Raw genomic sequence first — 17,105 nt, 5'->3', positions numbered from 1 at the left:
GGCTGTAGATGTGAAAATCACTGTTATTTTGTCTTTAACCCAAGCTTCCAACCAGTCCAGTCACTTATACACACTCCCACAGATCACATTATTATCTAAAAGACCTAATCATAAAGCTGGGTAAAAATACAAGTTATTTCCTTAATCTCAGTTTCTGGTATGCACCTGCTGCAGCCCACGGATGTAAGTTGCTGCAGGGTGCAAAGGCTCATGGGAGTTGAAGTGCAGAGCTGCAGATGTGGCCGCATCGCTGTGGGACCCTGCATTGCGTCTTTGCAGGGGCTGATGGCAGCAGACGGTGACCATTCGTCTGGAGTCGATGATGTGGCCAGCTCTGCAGCTGCTGCTTACTGCTAAAGGACTGATCCTAAAGCATTACCAGTGCCATTTGTAAAGCATACGACCTCTTCGCAGAAGCACGGAGCTTCTTAATTACATTTTGAGTGATGGGATTTATGCGCACTGTTGTTCCGCATGCGGAGAGGAATTTTGAATCCGGGTTGTCACAGATGGGATAATTAACAGAGATATTGGCAGGGTGCTGGAGCGTTTTAAAGCCTTTTGATGGAGTAATAAAATGACATACAAATAGTTGTGTAAAGACTGTGATAGGCACTCATGATTGATCCTCGGGTACTTAAAGTCATACTGTCCTGTTTGTTCAACAATTCAGCTTTTTCTACTGGATTTATTACTATTGCTCATAATTTCAACTCTTAATTTAATTTGGCTATATTAATCTGGTGTACGTTGCTACTTAGTGATCAGACTTGCTTTCTGCCTTCTGCCTTGCTTTGAAGATTGGACCAGAATGTTATAAACACTTAAAGTAGTTTTTTATGTGAACCAAACCGCAAACACTTAGCAATGCAATAAAAACGCGCTAACAACTAATCAAAACATCTTGGTAACAACTTGGCAACCAACGTCATGCGTGAGAATACTTCTCTCACACTCCTTTTCTTTTTGTATTATTTCATTTCTCTGTTCAGCGTTAGGTTTCTTTTTAAGTCATTTATTTTTTATTGGATCTGGAGAGAGAGGTGTCCTGCTTCCATAACCAGGCCAGCGAGAGAATAAAGTTTATTGGGAAGGTTTTTAAAAAAGAAATATAAAAGAAAAGATGCAGATTTATGGATCAGAAATGCAAATTATAAATAATTAATCTTCTTACAATACTTAATCCCTCTCAAGTCTTGTATGATGCTTTCACAGAGCCACTTAAGCCCTATTCGGACGGGATTAGTTTTACGGGGTAGATGGCGTAATTTAATTTTACTATAGGACATCTGTAATATTGATGGTCAATTCGGACGGGATTAGAAATCTCAGTAAAACATTCAGAAGTGGGAGGAGTCACTCGATTGCGCAGCGTGTCACCTCTCTCGTCATCACGTGCACATTACCTTGCTTCCTGATATCAGATGTGCAAACAACATGACAGGCGAGAAAAACTCGAAACACTTTTTAATTTCAGTTTGGGGACAACATTAGTTTCAGAAACAGTTTCGTGCCTGTGAGAAGTGAATTTGACTTTTCTTTTAAAAGTTTGTGTCATGGTATTCAGGAACTGACTTTTATATTGAGCTTTTATAACCTGCAAAATAACAGGAAAAGACAAAATTTACATGTATATTTACAGCTGGTCTATATGCATTGGATTAGTATTACCTGAGGTAATTTCTCCAGACCTTACAGATGGTTAAAGTCGCCGTAATCTTTACTGACATTGTCCGTAATGATTACTGACATGGAGCATTCGGACGGGACTAAAATCACTGAGAAGCTCTGATAAAAATTGCTTTACCCCACCTCTCTTTGTAAAACTAATCCCGTCCAAATAGTACTATAGAGCCTACACTATGTATCTGAAATACAGAAGCTTTAAAGTCCCACTGCCCCGGAAGTCGTGATCGACTTTACTACCATGTTGAGACAGAGTTCCGATTGAAACAGAATATCACGCAAGGAAAATAGTGGGCGTGGCTTGGGTTTTTACACTGTGCTTTGTTTGGATATTGAAAAGTAGGCGTTTCCTTTAGAAATGGAACCGGCAGCAGACTGAAAGTTGGAGGGGGTGGAGTTAATGGATGTTTTCGCCCAAGCGTGTAGATGATGTCATCGTAGAATGATTGCCACAAGAGGGCGGAAGTCATTTTTAGATTTTAATTAAAGTTTGAAGGCACATGAATAAAAAAATGAATGACTTGCACAAATAAATTGTTTATAATAAACACTCCAATATTACATAAAAAATAAGAATTGTCAGTTTTGATTTCATTGGGATTTTAAGAACTTCTGTGAAGCTGTCAGTGAATTTGCTATTTATTTGTCTTTGTTTTTCTCTTCCAGTACCTGTTTACTGACACCACAAACAGTTACCTGTGGAACACCTTTGACTTCTGTAAAAGCGTCCAGGGTTTCTCTATCCCCTTTAAGCCCATAGATCTGCTTTTGCACAGTAAGAGGCCTAATCTGGTCCTCGGCTATGACAGCTCACACCCCAATAAACAGGTAATGGGCAATTTTATGCAATTGTCAACCATCCTATTGACAAATCAAGGAACAAAACTGATGTTTGTTCTAAACATATCATGAAAATCTGACTTTTTCCATGTTTAAGTGCTACAATTGGGTTCCCAGTGCTTCTATCAACCTAGAAAAAAGTGTAAAAGAACAACCCAGTAACTTGTTTTTGTTAAACCATTCTCTGCAAGCATGTAAAAAATAGGTCATTGAAATTTGGTCTCCTTGTGATGTCAGAAGGGGATAATACCACCCCTTAATCTGCACTATCCAACCATGACAGTGCCATGTAGTGCAGAGATCAGCTCATTTGCATTTAAAAGGACACACCCAAAAACTGCAAATTTTTGCTCACAACTACAAAGTGGCAATTTTAACATGCTATAATAAATGATCTTTATGGTATTTTGAGCTAAATCTCCACTTACATGGACACCAAATATTTATTTGACATCTTTAAAAAGGTACCCTTTAAGTTAACTCTTTCCCTGCCGGCGTTTAAAAAAAGTTGCTAGCCAGCGCCAGCATTTTTATGATTTTTATAAAAGTTTAATGTCTTTCAGAAAATGTTCTTCTTTAAATATATAATCATACAATATATCAAATGAAAGAACAGACCGTCTGCTTTACAAAAAATAAAAAACATTTCATCCTACCTTTATTTGTTATCTTTTATCACCTCTCAAATATGGGTAGGTTTCAAGGATAATTGCATTTTTGCAAGGACTTTTGATAGAGATCAGATTCAGAGCAATGATCAAAACATACATGGAGTTTGAACTGTTTGCCCTAAGGCGATACTTCTGGGTTTTATAAGTTGGGTAATTTTTTTTATAACACCAGCAATAGTCAAGTAAATGGTTGAAAGGCTTGTTAAAAACTTTCTGTACAGACCTAGCTCTAAGTCAGAGCTGTAAAGTACGAAAGTATTTTTACTTTATTAAACTACATGTTTCAAGTATCTGTATTTTATCAGGGTGTTTTTTACATCAATACATTTTGAAACATAATATCCTATTTTTTATTTCACTACATTTCATATTACATTTATTTTAATACTTTATTAGTTAATATACAAATCTAGTTCTTCTATATTTTAGTTTATATAAAGTAAAATTATACATAAGATAGTAGTAGATTTTCATGTTTTTAAGTAGTAAAAGTAAAACACAACTTGTTGATTATGAAATGTAGTCAAATTAAAGTACAGTATATGCGTCGAAATGTAGTGAAGTAAAAATTTGCCAAAGAAAAACACTGTGATAAAATACACATACTTAAAAAAATTATTTGATTAAAGTAAAAATACTTTACACTTCTGCTTGCTGCAGAAAAACTTTTCGTATGAAATGCTGATTCATCACAAATGTCAAATCATGTTAAATGTTACGAAAAGAACAACTTTAACCTCACAAAACTCATTCCTCTTTCTGCTGTTTTTCTTTCATTTCTCTTTGGCAGCTGTGGAAATCAGATGACTTTGGTGTGACGTGGGTGTTGATTCAGGAGCATGTGAAGTCCTACTTCTGGTAAGTTGTGTAAAATCAAGCCCCTAAAGAGAGTAGATGCATGATGCTCCGTTCATAGACTTTCTTTTACAGTATCTGTCTATGCATTACTGACACCATAAAGGGTTACCAGTGGAAAAGTCATGGAGCTAAAGTCCTGGATATAGTCTGCGCGTATGCTCACATATGCATAAAAACACAGTCGAACGCACAGCTTTGTTCATTTGACCCATACACGTGCGCTGATGTAAATACAGTTGTACACACACAGACTGATACCAGTCTGATAGACAACCAAATTTTTCAGTATTTTGCATTTTCTCAATATTGCACTTGTGCACAAAGGCCATCCCATCAATGCCATAAAATTAACAGACACACTGTTTCAGTGCATTGGGGATTTAGGTTAAGGATGTGGTGTGAAAATGCATTTGGAAATAGTTCTGTTTTACTGTTGACTTGTTAGTTTCAAAATGACTACTTTGTTTGGTCTGGTCTGTCTGATTACAGAGAGACAAGACTCATTAGTATGGTTTCAATTGCTGTTTAAAGGAACAGCTTGTAAATCCAATGTTTGCTCTCCATGCAGGATTTGTGAGATGCAGTTTAGTAGGAATGTAAAACTCCAGCTTTGGGTTGCTGCCATTGCTTGGAGTTTGCATAAGAAGTTACTGGCTTCGAAAGCATGCGGGAACTAGAAATAACAGAGCGGGGCTTATTTCTCTCCAGGATCATAAACGTTATGCTCCAGGATGCAGTCCAACTGAAAGACCGGAGCTCATTTGAATGTTATGACTACAGCTCATCATGAAAGTTTTTGCAGTATTTCAGTTTTAGCATCAATAACATCTCTGTGTCAGAACAAATTTGTAATACATGTTCTTTATTGCAACCGAAAAGGCCAACCTCAATTCAGGTTGCAGCTCATTTTTTGGAGATAAATATTAAGACGGGTCCTGCGATCCAGGAAAGCTTCTTGACTGTGAAATTGTCAGTCATCCATGTTTGTCTGATACGTCCAGACTGTACTTGTATTAATAATTGATTAAGTCTGTCCAGCCTTGGCCCTTATCATTTGGTAAAGTCGCAGTCAGTGCCTCTGGAGATAAAATCTCAAGCATTGGCCCAGTATAAATAAAAACAGTGTCGCAGTGATAACCCTTTTTTTTCTTGGTTTTACGCAGTTGGCATATGTCTGCCAAGTTATCATTAAATGTGTACAGTTTATCGATTGTGTATGCCCTGCTCGTCAATGTCACTTTTCACTTAGCTGTCCAATCACAGTGAAGGAGAGACGGGACAAATACCACAACAACCAACCGATGTATCGTACAATGACATAAACAATACAGAAGTATCATTGCAACCAAAGCGCTTGGCTATACAAGCGCTGGCAAGTGCCCACAGTTGGCATCCACCTGGCGTCTCAGACGTGGTTACACGCTTTGGTGTACACGCCCCTTATGTCATTCCAAACATGTATGACTGCATAATAGAAAGTAATGGAAAAAGTGCTATTTATGAACCATGACATTGTTATCAGACTCCGAAAAGGATAAAAAAGCACTATAAAACTATATAACTTATGTCTGAACAATGATATCATGCTAACAGACTCTGAAAATGATAAAAGGACTATATAACTTATTTCTGAACAATGACATTATGCTGTCAGACTCTTAAAAGGATAAAAAAGCACTATAAAACTATATAACTTATTTCTGAACAATGACATTATGCTATCAGACTCCACGAAGGACAAAAAAGCAATAAAACTATATAACTATCCTAATGACTTGAGCTTTACATAATGGTTTCTGAGAAACAAGGCGCCACAGGGAAGTTTCAATATGTAAATAAAGGAATACGATTTGGGAGATGTGGCGGAGGGGTATTTCTCCTTTTTTTTTTTTTTTGAAGACAGAAAATTTAATGTATTTGGAATGACATTTACTCAGAATTAATTTTCATTTTTTTATTAAGTTTCGCATCTATTTATTTTATACAGATGCAACCATCTTTTTATTTAACATATCTGTTTGCACTGACTGTACATAAATTTGCCCTTAAATCAAATAGTATGTTGTAGATATGATAAAGTGACTCCTGTTAAACAGGTTGAGTTTTGTTTTTATAGGCAAAGCAAAACATCTCACTCCTTGTGAATTTGGCATGAAGTTGCCTGTTCCTACTCGAACCTCAGTATGTTTTTTTTAGCTTTAATCTAAACAAACTAAAGGCGGAGCTGCAGGACTAGTTGAATGTGCTGTAAACCTTTTTCTTTCATCCGTCTCTCATCCTATTGGTGGTGTGTGTTGATCTCCCATTCGTGAATAAGAGGGCAGCCAAGGTCTATGTGTTTGTTCGCCTGCTTGATAATCCTTTTATCCATTAGCTCTGAGTTTTAAGAGTCTCAACAATCAACCCTGTGTGTTTACAGAGACAGAGAGTGAAGTCAGGCCTTTGGTCTGAAGCTGAAAGCAGTGACACGTAGAAACCGCTGCCCATTCCTTTGCCTCCAGTCTTGATTTTGCATCCTGAATAATTTATTTGTAACGTTTTTAAAACGGCAACCTAAATAAGAAATATTGAAGATTCTGCCCTTATTAAAGGTTGCAAATCAAATAAGCAATTTATTGCATGTTTAAACACTTGCATGTTTAACCTGTGTATGAAGGCCCTAGCAAGTTTTTGAAAATATACATGCATAGATACAGCTCATTGAAAGTGCTTGAATCTATTTTATGCAAGAAGTTTTCTGGAAAAAATCTATATTATTTCCTGTGTAGTGTAGGATAATATCATAACATTTCTAGCCTTTTAAGCACACCTGCTAAACTGTTCGCTTTAAATGCTTATATCTTCTGTATGCGAATGTTGATTCGTACCAAAATGCTTTTTTTCATAGTTGTGTTTGACACATGAAAACGTCTCTGGTTGCGTATGTAACGGTTGTTCCCTGAGAAGGGAACGAGACGCTCTGTCTCCCTTGCCATACTTCCTGCGTTCCTGTAATGCCGTCTTTGGCAATATTTCAGATAGCGATATACTTCCTGGCTCCCGCGTCACCCTGTCTTTGTCTTTAAGTCTCACCATTGCCGGAATTTGAAATACACATTCAGACGCACTTACCCCTGAAGCGTCCCCAAAGTGTCACCGCAGTGACCCAGCGCAAGTTCCCTCGAAAGGGAACTGTAACAATGTATCTTAAAAGGTAAAACCTTGCTGTCCCTTGAAATGTGTCCCCACATTTAGTCCTTGAATTTGAGGGTATTGGACCTGGAAAGTCCTTGAAAGGTCCTTGAATTTGAAGTTAACTAAGGTGTGGGAACCCTAAGAGTTAGATTTTTAAACAGTTTTATGTCTTTCTGAGTTCAGGTTTTAAAACAATAGCTCGATGATGCACTTGAACCATCGAGCATGGCCCCGCCCCTAACAAAATCGCGAACATCCATACAGGTTATGGTGGCATTTGAAAGTGGGCGGGGTTTTAGCGCAGACCACGGACACGCCCCCACCACTTGAAAGGAGAATTCTGCCTATTTTTCCAAGATTTGGATAAGTTATTTATTATTTTTTCCATGATTCAAATTTGGTTGGGTGGTTAATAACACATTTTTATGTGGTGTGACTCAAACCACATTTAATATCTGACTTTAACTATACAGCCACAAACCAAATGTTCCTAAATTCTGAAATCGCACTACATATTCAGTTCAAATAAAACCACAGTGTCTGGAAATCAGGAATTAGAAAATGCACTTGCAAAATGAAAAGAGATACCATTTTCACCAGTGGCCTTAATTGTTTTCTTGTGTGTCTTTGCATATGCGCAGGGGCGTTGAGCCGTACGACAACCCCACCACAGTGTTCGTCCAGCGACACGAGCCTCAGGGCGACTCCAGTATCCTCAGCAGCACTGATTTCTTCCAGACCGAGCAGGGCCGTCGCGTTATCCTGGAGAAGGTGGACAGCTTCCAGCTACGGGACAAGTACATGTTTGCCACCAGCACCAGGGTAAGGACTCGCCGGGGAGAGCGGGGCTGCCAACTTTCAGAAAATAATTTATGGCTTCGGCCGTCTTTTATCTAGCAAAAGAAAGGAACGTTACCAGCACTAGAATAGTAAAACGAAACATGTCGGGAGCGCCCAGAATCAGATTGGTGCCAACCCTGTCTGAATGGCTCTCCTGTGGGTATAATGTGTAAACACTCTTCAGCTGGAACTGAAGGAACGAAGCCACTCAAGATGAACGGGCAGGGATAACAGGCTTATTTAAAGCCTGAGAATTGGATGAGGAGGATTCCTGATGCGTGAACGTCTAACCTCAGCGGCAGGACGATAATTCAGATCGGTGACCCTGTGTGAATCCACTAAGGGTCAGGTATAGGATGAACTTCTACTCACTGCAGTTGCTATGGCTCCCTTGTATTGAGTTTGATCTGTTATTAGAGATTGTTGTGACCCTACACTACACCACATAACACACCATCAGTCTAAATATAGCAAAAGAGGCATCAAATTCTCATCTTTGCATCCCATTCAAAATGTAAATGCAATGCGGTTCGAGCTACTATTTGTTTTCCATTAATATGCCTCCATAGTTTTGCATAGTTCTTGGTTGAAGAAAACAACGACAGCCAAGAGAGACCAAGCGTCTGTGCTGACCGCAGCTGGCATTAGATGTCACTACTGTAGCATATTTAGCGGTAAATCATTTCCACCCCACAAAAACTGGCATTTCAAAAAGCCGCATCCCACAGCAAATGCTGCCTGGAACTGGATAAATCATCTGTCATGGCACTGCCAAGTTGCATAAAGTGTTAGCTGACCCAAGTGGTAAAATTTGGATGGTTCAGAAAACCATCGCTCAGACACTGTGGGAGTTTGAGGGCTGCGTGTGTTCGACACTTTGTGGATGGGGTGCCTGCTTGACAGGTCTGATCTATGTTCTGGTAATGAAGTTGTGGCTTGCTTTCCCTGGGGTGTGTTTAACCGCTTATATGCGTTCTGCTGCCCAACGCCGCCATATGGTCTTGTGTTCAGCACGCCGCTGTACTGATGCCAGCTAAATGCTGCTGCAATACAGAGAAATGCTTTCATGATTACTTTAATTGTTCTCGTTCATAGAAGAGGTGTACTGTAGTGTTAAAGTAATACGTTCACCTGAAAATTCAAACCATATGTACTTGTGCAAGTTGTTTCAAATCCATACGACCTTATTCTTTTATTAACACAATGAGACATTTTGAAATGTTGAAGGATGTTGAAGAAAGTACTCCTTATAATGAATTCTGAATTGTGACGGAGGCTGTCAATCATTAAACATTCTGCTTAATCTTATTCTGGGCTTCACAGAGTAAAAAGTTGTATGACTTTGAAAGATCATGAATAAATCATTTTCAGGTTCGTGTCTTCAAGAAATCTTGAATGTAGTAGTTTCAAATGCCTGACGTTGAAGCGAAGAAAACAAGCCAGATGTGGAAAATTTACTCATTTCCAGCAAATGCATAACAAATTATACAAAATGGGGATGGCAAATGCATTTAACTGTAATTCTTCTAGCTGGGTTGGTTATAAATATCTCTACTCTTGAGGGTACAGAAAGTGACAGACTTGTTGAAAACCTCTGCTGTCTGATGGCTGTATTTGGCCTGATACTGTTGACCTGGTTTGCTCTCTTTCTCGCTCCTGCTGTGTAAGTGCTTGGACTTGAGTATGTGGCAGCCAAATGCATCTCAGCGTCACCTAGCCTGTTGTTCATTTCTACCTTCACAGTTCTGACTTTCATCATGTTTTTAGTTGCATCTTTGGTGATTGTGGAACTTCGACACAGAGGAGGTTAACTGCACATTACCGTACTGGGGTTGGAGCGTTTCTTACACGTTTTAATTCCTCAGATAGCAAAACGCAACAGCAAGAGCTTGTGAGCGCACCCAGACGCTGATGACGTCTGCGACTGCACTGAATGCAGCGCCTGCTGCCAAAGTAGTAATGTATGATCAAAACAAATCAAAAATCTCCGAAAAGTGACAAGGATGCAGCACAGAATTGATACTATTGTGCATATTAAACAGATTAAAAGTCAAATAACAGATTAACGGGCGCTTATTTGATTTTGACGTTGCATGCAAAATCCATTTGGCTCAAAAAAAAAACAAGGGGGCACATGCCCCCTCAGTTTGAATGGGCATGACGCCTCTGCAGACACGCATAGAGAGTTTTTATCTAAATGAATACAAACATAATTTATTACAACAAAATCTTAGGGCCTGTTTACACGAGAATGCTCGAGGGTGAAAACGTAAAAATATTTTATCGGATGTGCCTTTCGTTTACACGGCGACGGCGTTTTGGGGGCTTAAAAACGCGAAAAAGTAAAAAACTACCCTTCAGAGTGGAAATCTTAAAAACGATCTACCGTCGCGTTCTCGTCTAAAGAGTAAAAACGCAAAAGTCTGCTCGCGGTGGCTCTCGTCGCGTACACATTTACGTCACAGGCATGCGCCAGTTCAGGAAAATAACAACAAACATGTCGGATTATTTCCATACGTCGGACCTTCAAGTTGCCATAGCAGCTCTGATAAATATACAAGTCTTTCCAGCAGTTGTACGAAATATTCACAGCTAGTATTACTGATCAGAGAAGGCGCCAATTTGTCGGAGGCAAACCAGACGGCTTTGGACGAGACCTGGGAGAACCAGGAAGAATGTTGTACGCAGGCACATGGACTTGGTGTTGTTGTGTGTCAGTGCTTCACATTGCCACCTAGCCGCGTGGAGTGCATAGTACATTGAATATCACACACTTTTGCACCATATGCACGCAGATTTCCCCCTCAAAACGCTCGTATAAACGCGGAATAAAAAGTGATAACGGAACGCCACTATTGCGGTTTCTTTTCAGATCGTTTCCATGTAAACGTAGCCTTAGGGCTCAGTCACACCAAAAGCGCTTTAAACGCTTGCAAACGCAAGGCGCGATGCACTGCCTTTTTTAAAAAAGAGCAGTGCAGCGCGGCTTTTCATATTGCTAAGCAACCACCGAGTCAGCTGTCTTGTCAATCAAATATTGAAGCGTGAGCGCTCTTTTGCTGTTAACTGTCATATTAGCAGAAACTTTAAAAAGAGGGCGCTTGCTCTGACCTTGTTTGAGGATAAGAGGAGCACAAACACGCAGGAGAGAGTGAGCGAGTGGAGTCTGGTTCTTCAAAGCAACTGTAAACTTCACTCGCCACAACGTAAGGCCCGCCTCTCCCCTCATTCGATTGGACAATGGAAGACGCGAATGACGTCAGGCGCTCCTCCGCTCCCAGCGCTCCTTCAAAAACGCGTGCGCGGCAGGCGGCAGAAAACTTAAGAAATCTTAAATGTAGACAAAATGTACACTGCAGTCACGTGACTTTAGTCTCACGCATGCGCTTCACAACAGACGCAGAAGGGAAGACAAAAGAACGACATAAGGGTGAGTCATTAATGACATTATTTTAATTTTTGGGTGAAATATCCCCCTAACTCCTGTAAGGAACAGAATCTTTCAAACATTGTAAGGAGCGTCACATTTCTGCCTGACTTCAGAGATATTCAGGCCAATCACAACATACAGATTTGCTGGCCAATCAGAGACACAGAGGTTTTCAAATCCGTGCATTTCAGGAAGAGAGTGAAATCTGGAGCTACAAAAATGTACGGGATGTGGAAAATAAACCACGCGAACACATTGTATTATACCAAATACACAAGATAACGTTGTTCTTTAGCAATGAAATAGGTCCTCTTTAAACATGAAAACAATTGAGAGTCAAGTTGTTTTGAGTTGTTGTGGTCCATGTAAGGGTCCATTTCAGTCAGTGGCTCATTAGGTAGCTCACTAAGGTTTTGCAACAGAGCCGAAGCCGTTGCTGATGTCACAAAACACACGTGCCTCCCTTTATTCTGTCTTTCATCTTCTTCTCTTTCATTTGCTGTCTTTCTTTTTGACTCGCTCGCTCACTCTCATTGTGATGAGTCTCTCTATCCTTAGCCCGGCTAACAGGATTACCATAATGAATATCACAAAAGCCTTTGGCAGCGAAAAGCTTCTTAGACTAATTAAAGCTGAGAAAACCAAGGTCTTCCCTTCTGAGGGATTTAGCCATAATTTCATAGAGATCCATGATAATTATTAATCCTCTTATTCTGCGTCCTCCCCTCCCCATACCCCTGCAAGCCTTTTCAGCAATAACCTGATTTCACATTGTAGTGTGAACCTTTATAGGACGATATTGAATTACAACAGAGTGTGACTTTAAAGGTCAATCGTAAAACATTAGTCGGCGTAAAATGAGTCTAAACTACTAATAAAATTGGTGTGGGGAGCTATTTGTGTGGCACGAGAAGTTGTTGACTCTTTTGAGCATTTCAAACTTCTTTGGTTTCTTGAACAGTGTGCCCATGGCTTTACAAGAGTCTCCCAGTCAAACCAACCACCGGAGCGATGCAAGAACTTCTCGTACCGTGAATCTTCAACACGCTACATCTACTCATTCTCACTCATGCTTAAACGTCTGCTCTCTGTTGCCACAGCAGGGGCTGCCAGCACAGTAAGGCCGTTGTTTCAGAGATAAATGCTTCTTCCACAAAGACAGCAGAGTGACTCCACAGCCAAATATTCATTAGATGCACTGTGCCAGCAACTATTCCATTCATGTTGGCATGCAAGAATAGAAGAAATGGAAAGGCGATTTTGCTGTCGAGTTTGTTGTCAGGGACATTCAGATGCTATGGCAGCAGAATTAGAGAAGGCTGGTTGCTCAGAGAGCCTGTTTGTGGGTAACCGGCTATAAATGCTTGATGATACTTTGAGTGCTAAATTGGAGGTTGCCTGTAGATGTCAGGTGCAAATGGAACCTTGGTGGAAAATTTTCAACTTCCTGACAGAATTGGTAATGGCTTTATCACAGAGAAACCTTGTGCATCCACCCGTGCCGCTGGGCTGTCTAAAGGGTGGCGTTCTGATTTTGTTGAAATACACAACAGTGACTTTCAGACTATAAGTCTGCATCTCTAAACATTTAAGCTACCTTATATGTTGTGGTTTTTGTTTTACAGATTTGATTGCAAACCACCTGAATGAAAAATATCTGTAAATCTTTTTTGTGAATGTCTTTTGTGAAAAGTCCTGTCCAAAGGGGAATGTTTGTGATTGCCTTTTTTAAGGGGTGTAACAATGCATCGCTATATATATACAGAAAAATGTGGAATTTTTTTGTGATTGTTGCGAGCAAAAATCCTTGATCTTGCAGCATTTTTTTTTTTTAAATGCGATGGAATATTTATACAATTTTATGCGATGAAATTGCGGGAACTTGCAAACATTTCGGGAACTTGCAAAAACTGCGGTTGGGGTTTGCAGTTTTTCAATGATGTTTACGTCTCGTAATTACGTCGCTTCATAACGTTTCCTTAGCAACAGGGGATATGGCTGCACTTGTGTGAAGTAAATGCAACATTTTTCAACTTTCTGCTAAGATATATATGGCTTTTTGCTAAGAAAATGCAGGGATTATAAATCATGCAAGGCCCGCATATTTTGCACGTGGAAATCTGCAATATATGCGGCGAAAGTGCGCCGTATTTGAAAAAACGTGGCCCCTGCATAAATATGCGGACTTTGGCTGACTATGCATTGAATCATGTGATAATCGCGATTTTCTGGAGGGGCTGATATATATATCGTTGCATCAATCAAATGTCTAAAGATACGGTGCATTAATGCTACAGCTGTTGAATATAATAGGGTTTTTTATGCATTGCGATTCTAATGTTAACGATTACTGCATTAATGTTTAAAAATAAATAATCAATTTTTTTTAAAAGCAATGCTTACGCACATCTCTCTTTCACGTGCGTCTCTCTTAAGGGTGTCTCTCTTGTTCATGTGCGCGTGCAGGAGGCTGTGTAAATGAAGTACATGTGATATTTTTGAACTTGAACCGCTGTTAAAAGTTCTTTAGGATGTAAAGGACTCAATCAACATGTTAAAAATGACTCATTGCATTGTGTTTTAATGCGAGAGTTTCAAATGAAAGACGAGAGAGCTGCAACTGCAATCGAATCGTGAGACCAGTGAACGTTCACACCACTAATTGATGCCACAAGTAAAATATACACTCTCCACATGTTCAAGTAACATCCATCTATGTATTCCCGTCAAAGTGCGCTGTCCACCTACATGTCAGGTTGCAATGCAACAACGAAGCTGCAATGGCAGCAAATATTGATAAATCAATCGATATACCCCAGAATTTAATCAAAATTGTATTACAGTTTTATGCAGGGTTTACACCAGATGCGATAGATGCGGCAAGAGCGAGTGATTTACATGTTAAGTCAATGCAAAGACGCAATAAGGCCTCCTGCTGTGCGGTACACGCGGTAAGCGCGGCGCAAATGGAGTCGCGAATTTCCGTGTGAATTTCTCGAATGACTAGAATTTCACGCGCGAATAGCGTGTTTTGCCGCCCCTACCGCGGCAGGTGGGAATGCACCATTAGAGTTATAGTCCACCAAAAAGCTAGGCAACGCCACATTCATTATCCTGGATGATTCGCCTAGCTTTTCAGTGAACTACGGCTTTATGTAGTAAATGTCGCTCTATCTGAAAGCAGGTGATGCTGATTTACTACTAATAATGGAAACGGCTTTACTAATGAGATGCACGTGACAATCCCATTCGATACATTGCCCAGACCTACACAGTTTTTTTTTAGGTGTCGGCAAACAATGTATCGCTAAGAGAATTGATATTGTATCGCGAGATGTACTATTTACACCCCTTTTATTTTACGCTAAGCATATAATTTGTTTTGATCTTTGTTCAATTCAGTAAATAAAGCTATATTCTTGCCGTGCTGCCTGGTGCATTATACATTTTGTACTTTTGGCATGAAAAACCACAAAAAAATATATAAATTGGGGAGAGCTTATATAATAATTGCACTAGGAGCATCCGGTATGGTCCTTTATGATTCACCTTTATTCAATCCTTTTATTGGCTCTTTCTTTCAACAGTGTTATCAGTATATTACATGTACGAATGTTGTTTAGTTTAGTGATGGACACACCCTTTCTTAACACTTATCCAAATCAACAGACAACCTAATATATTATACTGATATAACTTAATTTAGTTGCAGTATATACACACCTTTATTCATTCCTTTTATTGGCTCTTTCTTTCAATGGTGTTATCAGTATATTACATGTACGAATGTTGTTTAGTTTAGTGATGGACACACCCTTTCTTAACACTTATCCAAATTAACAGACAACCTAATATATTATACTGATATAACTTAATTTAGTTGCAGTATATACAATAATTCCCATAGAAAAAGCGAACCTCATCCAAGTAGTTTCAATTTGCATATTCAAAAGCCCTTTCATTCCCCTGTCTTTGGATCTGCTCGTCGCTTGTTTTGTATTTGATTGTTGTTACAACACTTTATGCTCTCTTAAGCTCTCCCAGCAACAGCGTCTGTTTCAAGATATCTGCCTCCTCTCTGCTCTCTAAAGCCAGATTGTGTGTTTGGCAGCTTTCACAGGACTGCAGTCTGTTCCTGGAGACAGCCGTTAACAGCCAGATAAATCAATAGAGGAATGAAAAACCAAGCAGCGAAGATCTGAGAAAACACAGCGTCTTTGTATCTTTAAACAAGGAAGTAGTTAAACTTGTTAGTCAGGAAGATCGTGCCCATATAAGAACACACTTATCTATCTGTCGAGGCTTTCTTCCTGTTCTTACACTGACCCAGTAAATCTCTGTTTGCATGACTGTGTTTGTTTGTATTTGTACCCATTACCACTCCCATCTCATATCTGGGCACCGGAACATAAAGTAGGACAATGCAATAAAGCTGATTAAGTGTGGACAGAAAGATGAAGCTGTGTTTGCTTTTTTTATTGGGTGCTGTTTATCACCTCTAATAGCATATTTGTTTTCTTCGGTGTCAAATATCTTTTATTTGCTTATGGATAATCTTTGTTTATTCCAGTGAGGGAAAGGCTCCATTCCAAAATCCCATGAGCTGCCTACATGGAAAGCATCCCTACTGAAATTATTCATAAGTGACTGATTTAGAAGTGAGCAAAATAGTCTGTTGTTGACTGTAACCTTATATACCAATTGGCAATATACCCAATCTTTCTGTGATGAATGGTTCAATTCAAATTTATTTTTATAGCGCTTATTAAAATTTTGCATTGTTGCAACTTGCAAGCAGCTTTATGGTAAATATATGTTAGTAAAGATAGTAGAGACATAATGAAAAACAAAATTATGAAATGTAAAGAATGCATGGTATTATTGCAAATCTTTACTTTTTTCATGAGATGTATCTTAGCGGTACAAACTGTGTGACAATGTTCGCCTGTAGGTTTGTAAAGGGGCTGTTATATTCCTAGTGCTAATAAGGCAAGTATTGTATGTTTAACAGAGATGTACTGTACTGTATATTAATGATACCACCTGTTAAACTAATTGACTATAATCAGTTTCTAAATAGAAAGATAACTAAAATAATGACAACTATTGTATATAAAATTTAAACCTTTCAAGAAATGGAAAGACATCTATACTTTGCGCATTGTGGGATTGCTTATTTTAATGCGCATTGTGGGATTGCTGGCGCATTTTGGGACTGCAGCCGCATTGTGGGACTGCAGCCGCATTGTGGGATTGCAGCCCCATTGTGGGATTGCAGCCGAATTGTGGGATTGCAGCCGAATTGTGGGATTGCAGAATGCACATTGTGGGATTGTGGAACTGCTGGCGCATTGTGGGACTGCAGATGTATTGTGGAATCGCAGCCGCATTGTGGAATCGCAGCCGCATTGTGGAATCACAGCCGCATCGTGGAATCGCAACCGCATTTTGATATCGCAGCCGCATTGTGGAACCGCGGCCCATTGTGGAACCGCGGCCCATTGTGGAACCGCGGCCCATTGTGGAACCGCGGCCCATTGTGGAACCGCGGCCCATTGTGGAACCGCGGCCCATTGTGGAACCGCGGCCCATTGTGGAACCGCGGC

The 17,105-nt window shown here is 39.7% G+C and overlaps 1 protein-coding gene across 1 annotated transcript in view; it reads left to right on the top strand.

The window, feature by feature from the left end:
* Nucleotides 1-17,105, top strand: part of sorl1 (sortilin-related receptor, L(DLR class) A repeats containing) — an 83,153-nt gene that overhangs the window by 28,883 nt on the left and 37,165 nt on the right. The window contains exons 4-6 of the mRNA XM_073862992.1: nucleotides 2,353-2,514; nucleotides 3,988-4,055; nucleotides 7,871-8,051. Coding sequence (XP_073719093.1) covers nucleotides 2,353-2,514; nucleotides 3,988-4,055; nucleotides 7,871-8,051 — 411 coding nt within the window. The remainder of the gene's footprint in view (nucleotides 1-2,352; nucleotides 2,515-3,987; nucleotides 4,056-7,870; nucleotides 8,052-17,105) is intronic.

Source organism: Misgurnus anguillicaudatus, chromosome 24 (genome assembly GCF_027580225.2).
Source record: "Misgurnus anguillicaudatus chromosome 24, ASM2758022v2, whole genome shotgun sequence".
NCBI lineage: Eukaryota > Metazoa > Chordata > Actinopteri > Cypriniformes > Cobitidae > Misgurnus > Misgurnus anguillicaudatus.
This window is presented reverse-complemented; position numbering and strand designations above follow the sequence as displayed.